This window comes from Phlebotomus argentipes, unplaced genomic scaffold, assembly GCF_947086385.1.
Source record: "Phlebotomus argentipes unplaced genomic scaffold, Phlebotomus argentipes genome assembly contig_15, whole genome shotgun sequence".
Lineage (NCBI taxonomy): Eukaryota > Metazoa > Arthropoda > Insecta > Diptera > Psychodidae > Phlebotomus > Phlebotomus argentipes.
The window spans coordinates 1,259,438-1,281,042 of NW_026776181.1; the positions used below are offsets into that span (position 1 = coordinate 1,259,438).

Consider the following 21,605-nt stretch of genomic DNA (forward strand, 5'->3'; position numbering starts at 1 on the left):
CGCCAAAATTTCATGAAATATTGGAAATGTATGATTGTATGATAGTTCACTGAATTGCATCACGGAAAAGCCTCGAAAAACCCTGAAGATCTGCCTAGAATTGGATTGTACAAGGGAGTGTTCTCAATTAGAAAGTAATAACAGAATATCCTCTCAAAGTAAATTTTCATTTTTCGCGCTGTTGACGCATATAACTGGAAGTCTGGAAGTAGCACACTGTCATCGTGTGTCTTTTCCAGTTTACTCGTGCTGGCAAAGGATGAGTTTGTTCAGGAAAATTGTGCCCTTTCCTGGGCTCCGTAATCACCAGGTGCGCTTCTTTAAGCCCGAACTGCCCATAAAGTGGGTTCGTCCGGAGAGGATTTGCTGCACGCATCCTGGAAAGAGTGGCGACTTGAGTGGGAGTGCTCGTGTGGATCTAACGCTGCCGGTGCAAGAATACCGGAATTCTAAGCTCTTAGCCGAAGCTGATGACATTGTGCGGGAGCTCTTCACACTCGGGAGATACCCAGGAAAGAAGACTGGCCACTACTTGAGGAATCAGATGAAGGCTGAGGTGCAGAGACACGCGCAAGACGAGGGTTCGATGGAGACTTTCATCGCCGATCAGACGGCAAGAATTCGCCGATTGCAGGAAATCTTCGCTGTTCATCCCAGAAACAGAATGTTGAAGGTCTACTTAAAGGAGTTGATCGAAAAGCGGAAAAAAAATCTGAACGATATGAGACGTTGGGACTACAGAAGATTTGAGTGGATCCTGGAAAAGTTGGATTTGGTTTACAAACCTTATGCGGCAGAGCATGTTATTCTAGGCAGAAAGTATGCTGTCCGGAAGCTGACTGACACGCACTGTGAGGAACTCATACAGAAGAAGCTACTGGATTACCAGAAGCATTTGGAATCGCAGCAGGTGGACTTTCTGAAGCGTAAAATCAAGAATCTAGAGTTTATTCGACGGGAGCAAGAGGACCTAAAATTGCCTCAGACAGTCACCGAAGAACAAATAAATGCCGCCAAGGCCAAACTTGCGGAAACTATAAAAAGGCAGGCCATTGTCGCGCCCAAGAGCCATTGAAAAGATTCGGATTGTTAAATATTATAATTTGTATAAAAAAAATACATCAGAGAAATTTTAGTAGAGCATACAAAATAAAATATCAGTGTAAAAATATCCATTAAATGCATTTCACTGGAGATTCCCGAGCCGTCGGAAGCTTTCTGAGGAGGGGCTTAAAAGGCATCTGCACACCGGGGATAAGCATTGCATGCTGGTGAGCCATTGAGTCGATTTCGATGAATGTCTCAAGACAATACTGAAGAATGACCGCCAGGGCGCAATAACTCACCTTTCAGTGCTGCCGCTACAGGCTAGTCATCGCCGGTGGCCTGGCGTACGCCTTGGGGATGAAGCCATACTTTCGCGTCTTCGGTGCGTACGCCCACAGCCACCCATCCACAGTCTGATTGTTCAGATCGGCGTAAATCCAGTCGCCACGGCGCACGGACAAATCATCCGGAGCCTGTGCTTTATAATCATACAGCATCACCAGCTCCGTGCCGTGATAGCGCAGATCCTCAGAGCCGCCCAGAATCTGCTGACCAGCCCCATTGCCATTTGCTGTGGCCCCGGAAATCGGCGCAGCCGTCTGAGCAGGATTGGCAGGACAACTGGGCGTAGATAAGCTGTTATTGTTGTTGTTGTTATTATTGTTGGGAGCATTTGAGGGTGCCTTCACGTTGCCCTGAAGCACATTGTCGGCGGGATAGACGAAGCCAGAGGGGATAAAACCCTCCTGGCCATCACTGCGCACAATCCAGAACCAGTCCGGATCCTCCCGATTCAGTACAGTCACAAACTCTCCGCGCTCCACGGAAACATCGTTCTCATCGCGCGCAATGAAGGTGTAAAGCACGATGTAACGACCGCTGGGGTCCTTGGCGAATGGCAAGAAGTCAGGCTCGGAACTCAAACTGGCCTACAGGATTGAAAGAAAAAAAAGAATTGATTGACTCAACATCCTCAATATTAACTCAAAAATATATTGCCTGAGAGTGTTTGAGAGAGGTTTGCAGACCCATCAATCCCGGTGCTGAGTCGTCCATCAATTCTGTCGCAATCTCGGGCGCCCCTTCGTTGATCTCCACTGTGGTTAAGCCCACCACTTGGTCTCTGGGCAGTTTCTTCTTGATGGCCAAATCTGCGAGTTGGGTATTGAAAGGAGCACAGTAGGAGTGCGGAATGAAGCCCTCTTGCCGCGTGTCCTGTCCAATCACGTACACCCAGTCATTCTCACGGTACAGGATGTTAACAATCTGCCCGCGTTTCACTTCCAGCTCGTCGTCCACGCACGGCGTGAAGTCGTGCATCACCACCATTTTTGAGTCCGGACTCAGGCCGTGCTCCTTTTCAATGCCCACACGCACCAGTGTCTCAATGCTGGCAGATCCCGTGATACGCCCCATGCCATGATTCAGTCCCAGGCCGCCCTGAAGCGTGAGATCCTTGTCCAGCTCGGCTCCCAGTGCTGACATGGACAGATTACAAAATTGCATTACAATTTGGCTCATTTCACTGCGTTTCCGTCACTTTTTCCTACCCTTTTTCTTCTTCCCACGCCGTATGCGCACTGGACAGAGAAATGCCATTGCTGATCTTGGGATTGCACGTCTCAAAACATTGCAAAAAGGCTGGAAAAGGAAGACTTTCGTCTCAAAATCACTTCCTGATTACCAGCTGTCACACTTTGAAAGCGCCACTGCGGACGGAATGTGCGACGGAAAGTGCGTTATACAGGAGGGTTGCCATGTGGAATACATTGGAATATTGGAAATTCCGAGCGTTAAAGAAAATGCGCTAATATTCATGGAAATTGTAATATTTTCAAAATATGACCCAATTTTCACGAAGTAGACGTAATTTCCTTATTTTTCAGTTGGTATTTACCATGAATTACATTTCTGCCGCTCCGGTACTGGAAGTGTCAACAGCCTGGAAGGAAATGTCATGCGCGCGCGCACCTCAAACGTCAGGTGGAAAAGTGAATGTGCAGTACACACGTCTAAGTTTTTCTCGATATCAAGACTTTTTTCACAGCCCCTAAGCTCATACCTGAGTAATAATTTCTGACGACAGTGATCCCGGATCCTTGGACAAACAAGCGTAGATCGCATTGCACAGCACTGGCTGCAGAATGGATGACGATTGGGGTGAGGAGGCGCGATGCGTGTCACATTTCTCCTATCCGGAATTGACTTTCTCTCTTGCCACACTTGCAGAGCAAATTGCCGACAAAATTGATCGGGGTGCGATTCCGCCGAAGACACATGTCAACAAGTGGGAGGGCGAGGACGAGGACGACGATGTGAAGGTGAGGCTGCACCCGGTAGAAGTCCCATCCGGATGCATTCTATGTCGTGGATTTGTGAGGTTATGTGTTTCAGAGAGTTTACAGCTGTTATCATTGTTCTGCAGGACAACTGGGAGGATGAGGAGGAGAAGAAGGATGAGGAGAAAGTCGAGGCGAAAGTAACGAAAGCGAAACCCAAGAAGACATTGCAGGATAAAATAGCAGAAAAAGAGGTAAACAAGGCCAGAGTGTGTGTTAAATTTTTACGGAGAGTATTAAACTGTCTTTCTGTTGTGCAGCGTCTCCAACAGGAAGAGACGGAGAGATTGGAGCAGGAAAAGGTGGCCATGACACCGGAAGAGCAGATGGCGGAGAAACTCAGGATCGAGAAGGAACAGAGGGAGTCTGACCTGAAGAATGCTCAGGAATTGCTGGGCGTGAGTGGTGAACGCCTGTCCGGAGAGGGAATCGATGCAATGTACCCCACAAATAAGGCGGAATTCACTGAACTAGCCGAAGCCATAAGCAGAAAAGCGTCCACATTCAAGAGCAAGGATGACTTTCCGGGATTTGTTGAAGATTTAGTTCGCAATCTCTGTGTACATTGTAAGGAGCGAAACGACAAATAGCCTTCCAAAGACGACAATTGATAAGTCTAATGTTTCTTCTCTTCCAGTGAATTCGATTGACTTGAAGAAGGTGAAAACCACAGTGGACAATTTGTACACGGAGAAGCAAAAAATGGAGAGGGAGAAGAGTAAAAAGGGCAAGGCCAAATCGCGAGCTAAATTGAGATATGACGGAGACACTGTGAGTATATAAAATGAAACTACAAATGCCCTAAAAGCATCTCACACGCCAATTTCACCACTTTTCTTGGCAGCAATCGAAGATCACGGACTATGGCTACGAAGAGTATGATGATTACGATGACTTCATGTAACATTAAATCAAATGGGGGATCTTTACTTGTTATATTTACAATTGATTTGATGACTAAGAAATTCAACATTCAAGAATGGCAAATCGCGATGGATAAACTTTGGTAAATGCGCATCCTATACAAGTGTAGAGAGTTCTACATGTTTTGTCTGTATATTAACTAAAATTAAATATGAATTTTCAAATAAACATTTAAAGATTGCAAAGGGAAACTAGCGTTTATTTGGTGTGTTAGGTTTTTGAGCCAATTTCTGGGGCCTCGAAAAGAATTCGACATAGAAAAATCCTTCCCTGAAACTTTCTCAAGGTAAGCCATTTCTGTTTGAATTCAGTGAAAGCAAAAAGTATATTTTATCTGGGATTCTAAAGAATCTTAAAATTCTTTGCTCATTCCGCTCTTTTCTTGCGTGGATTCAGTGAAAAACGAAACCATTGCAAGAAACACGCGTTGAGTTGATTCATCAATGGAAGTGTTAACACACGCACAGCAAGTGACACACGTCGCATGTGTTGGTGGTTCACCGCTTTCTGGAAAATCGCATTGTTTTCATGGCTGGCCAGCTGACTGGAAAGTAGGGAGACTTCACTGCCTCTTTGGCCAATTTCACTCACTTTTCTGAGCTCTGCAGTCGCAAAAAGCAAAAGAGTGATCCAGTATTCAGTCCACCACTTCCAAATAAAGCCAAGAGTGGTGAATTCAGTGCAGAAAGACAAGTTCGCCTACGTGAAAGTCGCTCTCTTTTTTCCCTGTGTTCTGTGATTCACCGCTGGAAAGACAATGGCCAAAGTCATCAGCCAGGAGACCTTCGATGACACTGTGAAGGAGAATGTCCTGGAGTTCGAGATGTCCGTGGAAGAGGCCAAAGAAGAGACCATCAAGCAATTTCAGGCACAGGGCGTGAATCTGGCGAACATCATAGTTGATCTGAAGGTGAACAGCGAGACAGGACGGCCAATAGTGCTGGAGAGAATTGAGGAACTCAAGGAGATTGAACAACTGACTGAGGAAAACAGGAAAGACTTCTTGGAGAAGGTGCAAGTGATCTCAGAGGAGTGCTCAAAGGTGAGACTTTTGCCTTGAGAATGTCTCTCATCAAAATAACAATGTTTTGACTTACAGACTCTTCCTCATCGTGTCCTGGCGGCGAAAAATGGCGCAAATGATGCTCTCTTGAACGCCCTGAAGAAAGTTTTGGACTCTGAACCTCGCGATAAGGAAGTCCTATACAGAATCCTTGAAAATCTCGGAATTCTCTCAGAAAAGCAACCTGACATCTTCACTCATGATTGCCTACATGCAGCCATTCGGCTTTTGCAAACGGAAACTGATGAATCCTGTGTCCGGGAGTGCCTCCGATGGCTTCAGAAGGTGTGCATCCTTCACGAGATGAATCGTCAGATGATCATAGAGGAGGGCGCCGTGAAGACTTTGAAGAATTTCCTGGCGACGCGATCTCCAGTGCTTGTCAGGGAATTGTGCAGTCTCTTTCGGAACCTAGTTCTGGATGATGACATCCGGGTGGAATTTGGGAAGGCTCATGAGCATGCTAGGACCATTGCTGAGTCCTGCCTGGCCGATCTTACGAAACTGCTCTATGGTGAGTGGATTTATTGACTGTCTCAGACTTTCATTTCCAATTCTCACTCTATATTTTGTAGACTTCAAAGGCGACAGAGACGTGGTGAGTGATCTTCTGCTGACCATTGCCACTCTCACGGTGAGAAATGAGTATTGTCTGCTCGTTGAGGACGCCGGAGGACTCAAGTTCACTCTGAGCGCAATGGGAGAGCATTCTGAGAGTCTGAAACTTCTCCGCGAAGGCTTGAAGTTGCTCAAAGCTCTAGCCGGGAATGATGCTGTGAAAGTGAAGATTATTCAACAGGGCGCAGCTCCATTAATCACCAGTCTCTTGAGCACTCATCAGGCTAATGAATCCCTCGTGCGTTACGCTTTGGCTGCCATCGCTATGCTCACGCTGCGCGTGAAAGAGAACAGCCAGGCTTTCTTCGACGCTGGCGCTGCTGAAGTGATTGTGGGCTGCATGAAAGTGCACGAGAAGAGCAAATTCGTGCAGAGATCCGGCGCCCATTCCATCCGAAATATGGTGTCCCGTTCGCGGGATCAGTGCAACGCCTTCATCTCTCAAGTGAGTTTCTCAAAGGCTTATTTCACAAGCAAAGACAGTCTCTAGTGTGTAATGAAATGACTTGCAGGGAGCTGAGGACGTACTCAATCTCGCCCTAAAAGAGCATCCCAGTATCACGTATGACGTAAAATCGGCGCTCAGGGATTTGGGAGTGACTGTGCAGCTGAACGAAGAGTGGACAGGCACGGCCGAAAAGAACATCACCAAGTGAAATGGCCAGCACAATCTTAAGTATTTGCACATCATTTTTCACAAGCTAACTTATCCTCGCATCAGTGACAACCTTTTTTACAGATCTAATAAATGTTTAGAGAGGAATTAATCCTTTCTATTTTCTACTTAAAGTATTCTGATTGTTTGCCCAGATTCAGGATGTTTCAGACAATATTTGATAATGATGATCACTCGCTGTTCTAAAGAAATGTATAGTGAAATTTTCCTTTCAGTTTCTTGAATATTTCCTGTGGTTTTTAAAACCTCTCTTCGTCAAAGCAGCGTTGGCGCATGCGCTTTGTCTCTGTTTAGTATTTGTTTTTCCTTTATATAATTCAACAGAGCGACAAAACAGTTTGCATTTCTCAGCGAAAGTTCACCTATTTTATCGCTGTCTCACCGCTTCTTGCCCTTGTCCGCGCCTCGGGTGGGCAAACAGGTTGGCTGTAAGAAGTTGATTTACAGACTTTTGAGAAGAGTGCAATAAAGCCGCCTCATCATCTCAACTGAAGACTGCCAAATCGGCTGATAAGCGAGGGGAAACAGCTACAAACACCATTATCTCAATTGAATAATAGAACAGCGAGATAGAGCTGAGGGTTTCCTGGGATCCGGGACGGAAGAGACGGGCAGATAAGGCAAAAAAGCGCGGAGACTGGCATTTTAACTGTAAGTGCCGGTCACTTTCCAATAGCTCGATTTCTCCGGTGATCAAACTGCGCAGCTCAGTCGCTTGTTGAAGGTCAGAGGCAAAGGAATGGCATCGCGAAGTGAGAAGATCGGAATAATTGGGAGTGGCTTGATCGGGGGCTCCTGGGCAATGCTATTTGCTTCTGTGGGCTACCAAGTCACCATCTACGACATCATTCCTGAGCAGGTTGACAAAGCGCTGCAACATATCCAGGCGGAACTCAAGAAACTCGAAGCTGGAGGGCTTCTCAGGGGAAAGTTGTCCGCTGTTCAGCAGTTTTCCTGCATTCGAGGATCTACGGATCTCGCTGCCACGCTGAAGGATGCGATCTTCGTGCAGGAGTGCGTCCCAGAGGTCCTGGAGCTTAAACTGAAAGTCTATAAGTGAGTAACTATTGTCTTTCCATCATCAAAGGATCCAAATTTCTAAAGTGCATTGTCTTCTCTTGTGAAATTTCAGGGAATTGGACAAGTATGTTGACTCTCGGACGATCCTGTCCAGCTCTACGAGCACATTCATGCCTTCACTGTTCAGCAAGGACTTGAAGCATCGCGATCAAATCATCGTCTCTCATCCAGTAAATCCCCCTTACTACGTGCCTCTTGTGGAAGTTGTTCCGGCTCCATGGACTCGTCCGGAAGTGGCACAGAAGACACGCGCCATTATGGAGGAGATTGGGCAGAAGCCTGTGTCGCTGAGTAGGGAGATCGAGGGATTTGCCCTCAACAGGATTCAGTATGCAATATTGAACGAGGTGTGGCGACTCGTGGCCGATGGAATCCTCAGTGTAAAGGATATCGATAGTGTGATGTCCGACGGTCTGGGCATGAGATATGCTTTCCTGGGTCCTCTAGAAACAGCTCATCTGAACGCAGAAGGTATGTTGAGCTATTGCGATCGCTACAGTAAGACCATCTTCGCTGTGAGTGAGACAATGGGGCCCACACCGCGGATGGAAGGACCTCAGGCAGCAGAAGTGGCCAAGCAGCTGGAGGAAATGTGTTCTCTAGACAAACTGGCTGAGAGACGCGCTTGGCGCGATGATTGTCTAACAAAGCTGAGTTCATTGAAGAAACAACAAGAGAAAAAGGATTAAAGAATAATTTTCTGAATAATTTTCTTGCCGAATAAAGAATGCAAGTGATTTATGAGTATTTTTTGAAGTTGGCGCCTGGAAAGCTGAGCGCCTTTCCAGTGGCGAGTTTAACCTCGCTTTATTGGTTGGGTGTTTGTTGGTCGTCAGGATGAAGCAGTGCCTGAAAATAGTGTCCAGTCGTGTTATTTTAGTGCCTTACGAGGAAAACCATGTCCCAAAGTAAGAATGAAATCCTCCAAAATCTTTTTCAACTATTTGAGTAATAATTGCTAGTATATTTTTGAAGATATCACGAGTGGATGAAGAGCCCAGAACTTCAGGAAGCAACAAGCAGTTCTCCTTTGTCTCTCGAAGAAGAATACCAAATGCAGAAGTCCTGGAGGGATGATTCAGATAGTAAGAAGATTATTTCTATTCATTATTGGAGAAAAACACTCTTTTTGTGTTCTGCAGAATACACCTTTATTGTTTTGGATAAGAATCTGTACCGGGAAACCGCAGATGAGGTAAAATCTATGGTCGGAGATGTAAATGTATTTCTCCTGCCAAATGAGGATGAGACTAGCGTCCCGACAGGAGAAATAACAATAATGATAGCAGAACCTACCGCCCGTCGGAAGGGTTTTGGCCTAGAAACAACGCTCCTGATGATGAACTACTGCATTCGTAGTTTACAGATCAGGAAGTTTGTTGCCATCATTGGCGAGAAAAACTCTACGAGTGTTAAACTTTTTGAGAAACTCCACTTCCGGGAAGTCGAGAAAACGTATTTCGGCGAATTGAAGTACGAAAAAACGGTGGAACAGAGAGAATGGGAGCAATTGATTAAGTCTTATGGATTAGCTTATGAGGAGAGTTCCTATGAAAGACGGAGAAATGATGCGTGAAGATAGTAAAAAAAAGGCCTTATTATTCTGTTTTGGTAAAATTTTTCATGTAATCATTCAATCTCATTAATTTTATAATATAAATTCTTAAAATTATCGTAAAGAAGCTACAATTTTTCTCTTTTTTTATCATTTGCCAAATTGTCGAAATTCTTACACTTTGTGCTAAACTTTTTACCACTATCTCAAACAGATGGACTTGTAAATAAGAAAATTAAATACCTAATGTAGGTAAGAATTTGTTTATCTATTATTTTATATGTAAAATGGATAAGTCATATAAATAGATATAATTTCTTTTACAACTTTACACAATATTCCTAAAAGGACCTTCCGTTTAAATTACTAGGACAATAAATTTATCTCTAGTGATGACAATCAAAGAAATAAAAATTGTTTTATCTTTCCTTTAAATAGAGCTAGAAAGTATCGTTAATTTTCACTAATTTTTCCTCTTACTTTTTCTTTACATGAAAAATTGCTATTTATTTTATTATTTGGGAGTATTTTTCCAGTTGTTTTTGCCATTTATCAATCCATTCAACTGTGTTTTCATCCACTATTTACTATTTCCACTAGGAAATCTACATTACTTTTTTTTCTTTCTTTAATGTTATTACATGCGGTGGTGACTTGTATTGCTTTTCCTCCCAGAAAACCATCCTTCTGAGATTTCTCAACTATGGTACTTTCTTTCGCCTCTATCCACGGCCACTCAGCCTCACGAGGGACCACTGTTCTACAATTATAGGGAACACTTAAATATAATTATTTTCTTTTAAAATCAGCAAATAAAATAGCATGACAATCATTCTCCCCGAAACAGGATAAAAGTCACTCTCCAATTAATCTTTGTACATAAATAAGATAGGATAAGAGAAAGTCTATTCACGGAGACGCAATGCAGCTCTAAAAGTGCCATCTCGCCACCGTCATCCTTCATTATCGTCCCGTGAAGATGTTTATTGAATTTGTTCCTGTTCGCTTCCGAATGAGTCTAGCAGAAACTGCAAAAAAATCAGGTTAAACAGACGATTAATCTAGTGAAATGTGAACAAGCGAGGTTTCTATGCAGCAGAAAAAACATAGTGTTCTGTTACTAATACGGAGAGACACAGAGACAGACCTTCACCATATATCTTTCTTCTTATATTTGCAGAGAAAAAGCAAGAAGTGCAGCATTGGAAATAATTCACAGATTATTGAATTTGCCAAGAGCTTTCGCACTAAGCTAATTTGATGAGAAATGAGTAATTTTCCAAAATTTGGCGTCAGTTCAATTGCTCTCCACTGTGCTTCATTCACTCTTTCTTCCCAAACTAACCATTAACATCGTTGTGCAATGCGATAGAATTATTTCCAATACGCTGTTTTTGCATATTTTTTCCTTCTTTGCAATGACAACAACACAAAAAAAGACGTCTACAGAGCGCACTTGAGCAAAGAAAGATGCCCCAATTGCAATTTTATTATTTTGTACGTTCTCGTGTTTTTCTCAAGTGACAATCTTCCCCGAAGCAAACAAATACATCTAATTTTAGTGACTAGAAGTGCCGCGTCATTGCGAAACCTCAGGGCTTCTCTCACGTGAAGAGGATAGAAGCTCCCCAAATGAGGCTTTGCGGGCACTATCGATAAACGACGCGATAAGACACATTCAGCAGGTTATCAATTGAGAAAACAATTGTCCATAGAAAGTTTGTTATCACGCGCGCCCGATGTTTTTTTATTCCTCTTGTTCACATTCATATTTATTTGTAATATTTTTTCGCGCTCTCTTCAGAGACAAACAATTAAATAATCACAGACGAAATTGCACACACAAAAGACGATACACTTGCGGAGCAGTAAAAACTCCCCTTCACCAGACATTCACGTGGTTTTATCGTATAGAGTTTTGTCACGAGCTTTTTGTTTCTCTTGCTCCAACACACCCAAAGGGAAGCTTAAGAGAACCGCAACCAATTGAAAGTGTTGTAATCTAAGAGCAGACAGTATTTTCCAAAAAAAAATATAACAGATAAACAGAGAGAAAGTGCTTTTAAAAAGGTAGCAAAATAATTATGGTTATTTACCCAATTTTCAGACTTTTCACGCTTGCAATGAGAAGGTTTTTGTGTGACTTTTGGTGGGTCTCTCATGTTTTTTTTTTGAGGTCAAGGCTAAAAGTAATCATTTTCCATAGAGTAATTTCGTGAGACGGTGAATGAAATAAAAGCCTCTCCTCCGTTTGCCTACGGAAGGAATACACACAATCATTTCAGAAGAGGATCATCAGTGAGGACAGCCTGTTAGTCAAGCAAATGCCAAGAGAACTCAAAAGTGAAAGTCTGAAGACAGGACAGGGAGACTCACTTGAGCTGTCTTGCGGCGTGAGCGGACGTTCCAGCACCTTCTGGATCTCGTGCATCCACTCATCGCGCTCCTGTTCAGTGCTGGCAGACAAATTAAACACCCTCTCGGGCGTGAAGAGCGTAAAGCTGAAGCCCTGATCCTTGGCGCCCTGCGGTGCCCCTATTCGGACACTATAGCCGTCCATTTGGTGGCCCAGGAAGATCTCGCCTTTCGGATAAGCGTCCAGCGGGTCGTCGTGGTACATGAGTTTCCTGAAAGAAGCGCACAGTCGTAAACTCCGATAAATAATTGGATGGAGACCTATAAAAATCATCTCTTATCATTCGGACAATGTAACTTGATAAATCGCAATTGTCTCGTCTGATGCAATATTCAACATCCAGCATCAACATAATCGTAAATGCAAGATTGTATTTCAGATTATGGCTTTTGGGTTGACACTAAAGCATACTGGCCATGGAACATTATTGGATTTTGGGAAAAGCGAGGCAAATGATTCTTCAGGAGTTCAAGGATCATTATATACATATTCATTGCGAATCTCACCTGTTGTCCAGGGTGAACCAGCGTCTCTTGTAGCCATCAGAGGGTCGTGGTCCAGTTTTGAGCAGCCACCCTTCGCGGGCAAAGTCCCTCGTCAGCAGATGCACGAGTTCCGCCTCGGACGCGGACGGAAATGCCACTTGCAGGCGGTGCAACTTCGCGCAGCGAATTGCCATGTACCAGTTATTAATCACTTCCGGGTCGTCGTGGTACACGTAAATGTGCCTGGTGGAGCCGTCCTTCAAGTACGTCAGCTGCATGGAGTTCATGTGGCCAATCTTGGGCGGCGCGAATGCCACATTGAGTTCAGATATTCGCAGGACGGCTTTTGGGTCCTTGCTCTCCTTCACATGGTACTTGAGCGTGTCATCCGTCTCGCACAGAACAAACTTACGCGGCTGGTAGCGACTGTCCTCCTTGCCGCGCTTCATGAGGAAGCCCTCCATGTGGCCAGAAGTATAACTGGGTCGCTCATTGAGGGAGAACTCCAGGCGTTCGTACTTGGCGCGAATCCACTGCTCGATGAGCACTCTGCAAAATAGCCAATCACTTGATTTATTGCACTCGCTCTCGCTCGTTATTTCCCACCCAAACAGTGGGTGGAATAATTTCACAGCCAGATTGACTGCAAGATTGAGACTCTGATATTGAGCAGGATATAATGTGCATTCATAGATATCGAGGCTGAGTAAACCCTATTAGGCAAATTCACATGTGAACCATTATCATATTCAACGGCTTACTGTGTATTCTCGAGACATTCTCAAGTGAAAATCTTAAATATTCTTCAACTATTAACATGATTCTAGTTTGAATATAAATTCTTTTTATTACACTTATTTAGCAAGTACAGATTAGGCAATTCGAAGTCCGTGTTTGTAGCTCGGCAGCATAGAAGTCTATTCACAGCCTATATTTGCCATTTAAATTCTTTGTCCAACTACACTTCCTCGCAATCTCAACATTTTCTCTCAACTCAACAAATATTTTCGCTTCCAAATTAAATGTACTATTTAATGAAGTGAATCACACAGTCTGTAAAGTGCCTTGTTTTTGCAAAAGAAGCCCAGCCAGAGTGATTCACTGATTACCATGAAAAGTGATCATTTTCTCAAATGCAAACTATGTGTATTTTCTCATTATTTCATCATATACATATACATACATATGTGTGCTCTTTCGAGTATCTGACGTCTTCGTCTTGGAAAATTGTTATTATTGAATGATGCTTGAGTGTTTTTCTCACTCATCCGTGTGTCTGTCGATGAGTTTATTTTGTATTTGTGGACACACCGAGAAATGGCTGCCAAGCAGTGTGACACAGAGTGAGAGATGACATGAGAAATTATCTCGTGATTTGTGTCAAATTAATATTGAAATTTTTTCTGCCTCTTCTCGCGCCTCGACTCTTCGTTAATGAATGGGCTCGTGGCATGGCTGAGAGAGATGAGGTGCTTGTGTGAGAAAGACACCGATTCACTTTGGGTTTGTTGTGACAAGACGATAAAATGCGCCATGGATACGCACAAATAGCTTCTTTTTTTTTGGTGGGAAGTGTGCTTTATTAAAATGCTACCGAAGCATCAGTATTTTTCCACGTGTGTGCCCTTTTTCCAACTCTTAACCCAGCTTTTCCCAAAATGCAGGCACTTGCAATTCAAGAATTCAGTACATGAATGCCACAGTCTCGCACTTTAATAGACAACACACGAGAGATCATTAATAATATTTTGTTTGTTTATTGGCCTCTTCGAGCAAATAAATAAACTTTCTGGGTCAATGTAATCGTGCGCGCGGTTAGCGATATATAAAAGTGAATTTAAGATGTTGATGATCACACTTAACGCATGTTAATGGATCAATAATTAGCAGTGCTACTGTGAAAATGAGATAAAGTAAAAAATTAATTTACTCTTCTCCAAGGATTGGGTCATTTCGGGTGAAATCATGGGAATAACTGTTTTTACGGTCGCTTCCTTCTTTATTTACAACCACAGCATGTCTCATTTCGAAAGCAATAAAACTAAAAAAAAAATATTTTTCAATTCCACATCTAAATTGTAGATCATTTTAGAGACTACAAAAATCAATGGAAATGTCGAAAAGAATTCACTGAAACATCACTAACTGTTATTAAAACGATACAAAAGTCTATTTTTAGTAACAAAACACATTTTTGAAATATTGAAAATGAAATGAAATGGCGTAATTTATCTCATCTCCGTGGTGTTTGCTCGTAAATCTATAGCTAGGATATGAATAAAGCAAAGTACCAACACTGCAAGTGACCTTATGAATTTTGAATGTTAATAAAAGTGTTTACATGGCAAGTATACATCCTTTTAATCGTGCCATATATCATAAACATTTCCTATAATCTGCCCCATTGTTTGACGAGTTACAATTCCTCTCGATGGATTTATTTATGCGTAAAAGTTTTTGGGGTAAACATTTCTATCCACGACAGATTGAAAAGGTCAGTTAGTTGAATATTATTATTATTATTACGGACAGGACTCCGTGAGGCGCAATTATCGTGTTCGAATTGCAATCACACTCCGAAAAGGTTATTCAATAAAAGCACGCCGCACTGGAGATGGCAATATTATTTGGAACAGCGCGACATCATAATAGGAAACGCCACGAACGGGAATATCGCATAAGTGAGCGAAAAAAAACAAGTCGCCTCTATTCATGAATAAATAAGTGGCTAATGTGGAAAAACAGACACAACGGGAAGGTGTAGTGAATGGGAGAGAAATTGAGCGAGAGATAATAAGAAGGTGGATATGTGAGCAAACAAGTGCAATAGAGAGTCATCAATTGAACTATCGCGGTATAAATTATTTATACAGTCATTTTCAGGGAAGGAATTTCAACACCGGAACTCAAATGATAACGTCTCCGTTATCACTGTGTCTCTTTCACTCGTAATTTTCGCCTGTTCTCTGTAAATACACACGAAATACCATCATTTTTGGGGTCAGAACACCGGAAGGAAGAAACCAAAAACAAGATTTATTTTCAACCATTGACTCATTTGTCAGTATCGCCAGCACTTTTTCTCCTATCTCAAAATTTTACAGCATAAAAAGCACCCAGAGAGAGAGACACATTCATGAAAAATTGGTTATAAACAACATGGTCTTGAATTAAATTTAATCTGCACGGCGGCAAAATAGCTCTTTATCAGTATTATTTTGTGAACACCGAAAAAGCATAATTATATGCCTTACAGAGTGAGAACACATTTAGAGACAACTGATCGCGATACTGTTCTCAAGAAATCCTGCAGAAATCACAGTTCCTCCTTCTCAACCGCGCGCGCTCGGCATTAAAAAGTCAATAAAGCAAAAGGCCATAATGGGAAAATGAAGAAGAGGAAAACATGGAGGAAGATATTGCGAAATGCGCTGTGCATCTCTATTATGCTGCCGCTTGATAGGTTGGGAATGCAGTGTCGTAAACAGGATTTATGATTCGTAGAAGCAATTACGTTCGATTGACGTCATTTTGCCATCTATTATTGCATTTTCAATGGTTGCCGGTGTATTTATGTATTGGTTGCACGAGTTGTAAACCATCATTTCGTGTTTTCACTCACAAAACTTCTTATTATTTAAATATAATTTTCTGTGGTAGAACATTTTCTGGGAATTGTTTCATATAAAATTCTCTCAATTACCACTTTTTCCGCATGCTTCCAAATGAGAAAATGCATGAATCATAAAACACAACATCATTTGTGGATCATAAAATGATGAAAATATGAATAGGAATTATGTGAAAAACACTCACTCCCTCTCTCTCTTCCTAGAATTGCGGGGAGATACTTTTTTTTTTAATAAAATTCTCTTCGTGCATCACACACACGTGACACCCACACAATAATATTGATTTGCGAGGAAAGAGTTCAACCGCAACGAGTTGGAGGTGTTAAATGGCAAGGCATTAATAAAGGACTCACCCTCTGGGCAATTATCCCTTATTGTAGGTATTATTTATGCAGATCGATTCATACATTGTAATGGAGCGTCAACTATTAAATTGGTATTAAAGGTACAATTCCACACGAGCCCGACTTTATAGGTCAAGCATTAATAATTGACACACTCCCCTGCAACATTGTGCCAGTGCAACAATGTATGAAAAATTCAATAAAGTAGCGACTTCGGGGTGAAATTTGGTCTTATTGGAAAAAGAAAGAAGAACTCTTTGTAAATAAATAAATACTAGAATCCAAAGTCTTATCAAACATTATAGCCGTTGATCACAAGCACATTTTTCAGCTTTGTATGATATTTCAAATCTCATTTTATACTCTATCTGCCGCGCGAATCTCGTCACTGTACTGTACTTCCATAAAAAAAATGATTGATTTGTGACTTATTTGCCATCTCTCCCAGGTCTCAATGAAAAATGTGGGCCAATATCTATAATGTGGCCTAAAATCGCGGCCCCCTTTTTTACCGCTATTGCGCTCCGATAGGATTATCTCAGTATCAGTAACCCCAGGTGACTCAAATCTCCCCGCGTTAATCCGCGTGAAAAAGCAACTCTCACGAGCGATTAGATTAGGGGAAACACTGCAGTGATCAGCCCTCTCGGCCCATAAATCACTGCAGCGTGTTATTTTTTTCGTGGCCACCACAGAAATTCCACAGCACTCTCGTCTACAGATCAATATCTCTGGACACGAGGCGAAAATGCGAGAAGCGCGCTACTGTTTGACTTACTGGGGGGAGTCTTCAGTGGGTCGTCTGTAGCAGGCCGGAACCCGTTGCTCATACTTGAGACGTGCCTTCACATTGCCAACCTCCTTCATCCGTTCCAGTTGACTGTCCTCCCATTTGTCCAATTTCAAGTGCTTCACTTTGGAGATGTGAGCGCCCATGGCGCGATGCACACCCGCACAACGAGTGCACAGGAAGATGCCAATGTTGTACGATGCCCATTCAACATCTGCAGACATGAAAGAAAGAGTAATGACCATTATTAATTGCACTGTTTTGCACAAGTGTACATTAGTTCGAAAATCTGCAATCTGCAAGAGCCTCTTCCCGAAAGTCCCTCTCAGTAAACGTTGTCCACGCTATACTTCCAAATTTGGTCGGTGACTGACTCTGGGTGTCGCTTTGGAATTCACAGACGGATGTGTGTCTCAAAATGCGTCTTGTTGTTCCCATCGTCACTATTTTTAGTTGATCCCAGAAATAGCCTGGGTGTCTTTTGGCGGCTGTTTCATGTCTCCTCTCTTACCATCTCCTCCTCGTGCCCCACGGTCTGGCCTCCCCCCTTCGCGCCATTCTCGATTACACAATTCCACACTATATACGAGATACTTGCAATATCTTCCACATCAGCATTTCTAAATACACCGCGTCTAGGAATGTAAACAAAATATAAATCGATGCGACAAGTGAAATTCTTCACACCACGAGTCACTTGGCTAAGCAGAAAGATGCCGTCCGCATTCGCGGCGTCCCACGTTATTTGGTCACAAAACAACTCAGCACAGCCAAGTCTACAGCAGCGACTAAAGGATCGCGCCATCCATCATGTCAATAGCATGGGCAATAAACAATGCAATGAGTGGCAAATTACGGAAGGCAATTGTAATGTGGAAAAGGGAATTCATAACAAGAAATCAACGTGTGAGCAAATTAAGGATTCCAATGTACAAACTTCTGTTGACGCGACTCACCCGAAAAGGTCAGCAAGAACCATTGCACTCCATGGCCATGTGACCACATTTGGCGCGCTAATGCGTTGCATTTAGCATGGAAGAGGAAATTGAAAGAATCCGCTGAGGCTCACTTATCATGCCACAGAAATCCTATACAAATGCAACATCGTCAAAGGCAGAGCAATTTATGGTCGAAGACAATAAATTGCTATGTTTAGTAGAGCATCTCAGTTACATTTTACCTATTATAGTGTTTGCCCAATGATTAATTTTAGGGCATTTCTACCCGCGAAAATGCGAAATAGAATTTTTGAAAAATACTCATTTTCAGAATTTAATGAGTTTCTTATTGGATAATAATTAGTTTCACTGCAATTGGAAAAAAAGTCTGCAACTGGTTTAAGAATTGAACTTTGAAAACTTCTCCGCTCTTTGACGTGAATGCGGTAGTTTTATCTTCTGAGACTTCTGAGCGGTTTTCATTAAAAGTTCAGAAGTAAAAGTTGAATAATATATTGGGTTTTTTTTTAATGAAAATCAGAGTCTGACCTGAATATTTTGCACGTGATGACTCTTCTTTTAAAACTAATTACTAGTTTTGCAGACTAATTATTTGTTCAATTCGGTTGCAATATCCGGTGATATGTGACCCCTGAATTTGCAGTGCACTAGTATTTGATATTATTTCACTTCAATTTGAAATTTAAAAAATTATCGCATGTAATCTGCAATTTAATGTATTTATTGATGGGAATAATACAAATTCCAGCAACTTCTTACGCATTTAAGTGGACAGTTTGCGTGGTGAGAAAAGAAACTCTCTATGTGAATCATCAACTTTCAAATGCCAATTTTGTGACTCAGAGGAAATTTACTGTTGTGACAAATGATCAACCCCTTTTTTCCATTCCCAAGAGACTGAAACTGCCTCTCGCAGGCCAAGAGGCATAAGTATGTCGATGGGGTGGAGAGATAGGAGGACACACTAAACCACGATTTATACATGTGTTGTGTGTGCGCGTTAAAACAAAAATGCTGAATTGAAAATAATTCGAATTCCTTGCATTTGCGCAACATTATGCGCCAAAATATTTCAGATTCATCGCTCCTCTTCTGCCCATTTCACTGTCGCGCCTCGCACAGCGGCCCTTCCCCGCAGCCACCTCGACACATCATTCATCCATCATCTGCCACCCCGCCCACGCCGCGCGCGCCCTCCCGGAAGCCACAAATGGGGCGGCGGCGGCCGTTGGCCCCGACGTAGTATCGTAAAAAGTACTCCATCTCTCTCGCCCGCCTCACGACACGCCAGATGAAGCAAGCCACCTTCTTTTTCGCCTCCCCAGAACCCCCCGGCGCAGCTCCATATCGACCCGGAGCTGCTCCTTGCCAAGGAACACGCTTCATCCAGCATTGCCGCCATTCAAGGTTACCAACTACTGCGCGGGAACTTCTTCTGCCCTTTTGGAGATGCAAACGACGCAATTTCTGAGCTGGCATGGCCGTGCACGCCGAGCATGTTGCGAATTCGATTTTCACAACATCTCATGTCCAAACTGTCGATTAATTCCATTTTTTTCGGACAAATACTAATCCCATGAGACTCACAATTACTTTTATATAGTGCGTAGAAGATTCATAAACAAATAAGGGATATTTTGAAGGCGTAGAAAAATTATCTAGCCTCTACCAAGTGACAAACTTATGTAACATCAAAAAGCACTGGGAACCATAAATCCTTGCTAGTTACGCCCTTTCAAAAACCAAGTAAATTTTCCATAAGAAGATAATAGGAAAATAGTAAAAGGAGCAAAAGCCATACAGACATGCAAATAGGCGTGGCTTCCGATTGGGCGGGGCAAGTTAGAATTCAAACATTAATATCTCATTCCAATAACAGTTGTCCATCTGAATTTTGCAAATTTTTCTCGCACTAAAGTATCGCGATGAAGGGCACAAAATCTAGATAACAATCTCCCCAACGACACCGTCTGTCCTCGCAAATATCATTTCCTGTCCATATATTTAATAATTAAGTGTCGTCTTCTGACAAACAACACACTCTTCGCCAGTTCAGTTGTAGAATTGCTTCGGCGAAATAAACGTGCAAAGGGCACAAATGGCATGTATTTATATTCCCCTTCTTTCAGCAACACACACGAGGCATTTTGGCGCGAAACGCACACTCTAGGGCTGCTTTTTGCACGCTCTCTCGACAGCGTCTAACAGTTGGTCCTCCCCAAGGCGAATCCGATTGATTGGGTGGAATGAACTGGGGGTGGACGCACCTCGGCGCCCCCGACCAACCCCAGCCCCGTGAACTCTTGGGGAGTGATAAATATTTCCCATCTCGAGTGCGTCAGTGGCGCTTGTATGTGTGTGACGCGGGCCCTCGATGGGCCCTGCCTCGCACCGCGCGCTCCCTCCACCCCATCCCATCCCAACCCACTCGGCACGGCAAAAGAACGCGCCAACACTGAGTACATTCACCCCTAAAATACGCAGTCATGGCCGTTTTGCGGGCTGGTGTTGGTGCATGTCTGTGAGACGGCGCTACGAGGCCGTGCGCCTGTGTTCGTCATTGTCGTCATCAATTCAATTCACGGACACTGTAAGTACACCGATACGGCGCTGGTGTACTGCGGCGTGTGTGTGGTGTACTCCCAACCCGCAACCCGCCCACTATTCACAGCTATTGTCATCCGGCCGGACACTTCCGCGCTCACCCCCATTTTCTGAAGATGATCTATATGCACTGATCTTCAGTCTTAACTATTTGGTAGTCAGGAATGGTCCTCAACGTCTAGATATTAGTTTCTTATATGTTTAAGTACATTCCAATTCGTCTCTCTTGTTATTCTCAAAGCTGGACCGTGATTTTGACCACGAACGTCACGAAAGGCAGTGAAATTCATTTGAAATTGGAGCATAAGCAAAATCTTTAGTGAAAATTTGCTCTCATCTCTCGCTCCATATCCCATCTTCAGTGTGTTCTCCTTGAGAATCCCTGTGGTTGTTAAGTGAATCTGCCTAACTTTGAATTTTCTCGCTCGCCCTCCTCCTCCCGTGCCCGACGAACTCTTCCACAGCCTGTTCGCCATACGCTACGGAGCCCCCGACAGAGCCTCCGCCCCGCGTGCGTATCTGCGACGTTCCAACCCCCCGCCAAGTTGGGCCAAGCCTCACGTTGGCGTAAACAAACACACACGCGTGGTGGACACACATTTCTCGTCTAACTGACCCAAGCTGCACCCCCCGCAGGAGGGCCCCATTCGGGGGAAGGTACTCACATTTGCTGCCGCAATCAGCACACTCGTTGTTGCCACTCTTCTTCAGCAGCTCCAGCAGCATCTGAAGATTCTGGTCTGCCATCTCGGGCACTCCACGCGCCCCAAACACACACCTCACAACACCAAAGCACTGCACAGAGTCCGCAATGTGGACCACCTCGGCCACGAGACACTCGCGAGGAAATGCGAGGGATTATTTTGATAGTGAACCACCCTCAGCTCCAGCACAGCGCTCTTCTGTGTGCGTTCAAAACGCAGTTCGGAGAAACACTGTCACATCCGCGGGCGCCTCTTTGACATTTTCGAAAAGCACAGCGAAAAATTGACTGTCGCAGCCGTTGGTATACCGTAAAAACATGGAGAAACACAAGAAGTTCTTAGTCCTTGTTATCGTACTGGGTAATTGAA

The 21,605-nt window shown here is 43.4% G+C and overlaps 7 protein-coding genes across 8 annotated transcripts; 5 read left to right on the forward strand and 2 right to left on the reverse strand.

The window, feature by feature from the left end:
* The first annotated feature begins 116 nt into the window (after window positions 1-116).
* LOC132261483 (small ribosomal subunit protein uS15m) lies at window positions 117-1,171 on the forward strand. Its single transcript, XM_059760320.1, has one exon. The coding sequence runs from the start codon at window positions 260-262 to the stop codon at window positions 1,073-1,075; it is 816 nt and encodes a 271-aa protein (XP_059616303.1). The 5' UTR covers window positions 117-259; the 3' UTR covers window positions 1,076-1,171.
* A 121-nt stretch (window positions 1,172-1,292) lies between these two features.
* LOC132261481 (SH3 domain-containing protein Dlish) lies at window positions 1,293-2,753 on the reverse strand. The gene is made up of 3 exons (XM_059760318.1): window positions 2,598-2,753; window positions 2,047-2,525; window positions 1,293-1,976 (listed from the first exon to the last, which is right to left on the reverse strand). Exons 1-3 carry the CDS (start codon window positions 2,644-2,646, stop codon window positions 1,362-1,364), a joined length of 1,143 nt encoding a protein of 380 aa, XP_059616301.1. The 5' UTR covers window positions 2,647-2,753; the 3' UTR covers window positions 1,293-1,361.
* Window positions 2,754-3,009: 256 nt separating this feature from the next.
* LOC132261484 (eukaryotic translation initiation factor 3 subunit J) lies at window positions 3,010-4,501 on the forward strand. The gene is made up of 6 exons (XM_059760322.1): window positions 3,010-3,207; window positions 3,277-3,368; window positions 3,473-3,580; window positions 3,647-3,953; window positions 4,024-4,157; window positions 4,231-4,501. Exons 1-6 carry the CDS (start codon window positions 3,192-3,194, stop codon window positions 4,288-4,290), a joined length of 717 nt encoding a protein of 238 aa, XP_059616305.1. The 5' UTR covers window positions 3,010-3,191; the 3' UTR covers window positions 4,291-4,501.
* A 334-nt stretch (window positions 4,502-4,835) lies between these two features.
* Window positions 4,836-6,926, forward strand: LOC132261479 (armadillo repeat-containing protein 6 homolog). Its single transcript, XM_059760317.1, has 4 exons — window positions 4,836-5,352; window positions 5,410-5,887; window positions 5,949-6,436; window positions 6,504-6,926. The coding sequence occupies exons 1-4, from the start codon at window positions 5,068-5,070 to the stop codon at window positions 6,645-6,647; spliced, it is 1,395 nt and encodes a 464-aa protein (XP_059616300.1). The 5' UTR covers window positions 4,836-5,067; the 3' UTR covers window positions 6,648-6,926.
* Window positions 6,927-7,159: 233 nt separating this feature from the next.
* On the forward strand, window positions 7,160-8,484 carry LOC132261482 (lambda-crystallin homolog). Its single transcript, XM_059760319.1, has 2 exons — window positions 7,160-7,723; window positions 7,800-8,484. Exons 1-2 carry the CDS (start codon window positions 7,407-7,409, stop codon window positions 8,434-8,436), a joined length of 954 nt encoding a protein of 317 aa, XP_059616302.1. The 5' UTR covers window positions 7,160-7,406; the 3' UTR covers window positions 8,437-8,484.
* On the forward strand, window positions 8,475-9,323 carry LOC132263478 (alpha/beta-tubulin-N-acetyltransferase 9). Its single transcript, XM_059763258.1, has 4 exons — window positions 8,475-8,491; window positions 8,536-8,655; window positions 8,723-8,832; window positions 8,890-9,323. The coding sequence occupies exons 1-4, from the start codon at window positions 8,475-8,477 to the stop codon at window positions 9,321-9,323; spliced, it is 681 nt and encodes a 226-aa protein (XP_059619241.1).
* An 893-nt stretch (window positions 9,324-10,216) lies between these two features.
* On the reverse strand, window positions 10,217-21,601 carry LOC132263394 (arf-GAP with dual PH domain-containing protein 1-like). Of its 2 annotated transcripts, XR_009468486.1 has the most exons (6): window positions 21,198-21,601; window positions 16,958-17,183; window positions 12,225-12,752; window positions 11,679-11,929; window positions 11,399-11,557; window positions 10,224-10,330 (listed from the first exon to the last, which is right to left on the reverse strand). XR_009468486.1 is itself a non-coding variant. In XM_059763137.1 (5 exons), the coding sequence occupies exons 1-5, from the start codon at window positions 21,277-21,279 to the stop codon at window positions 10,266-10,268; spliced, it is 1,152 nt and encodes a 383-aa protein (XP_059619120.1). In that variant the 5' UTR covers window positions 21,280-21,601; the 3' UTR covers window positions 10,217-10,265. The 2 variants fall into 2 exon arrangements, 1 of the variants encoding a protein (XP_059619120.1); XM_059763137.1 differs by lacking the exon at window positions 11,399-11,557 and having other exon boundaries at window positions 10,217-10,330.
* Window positions 21,602-21,605: the final 4 nt, after the last annotated feature.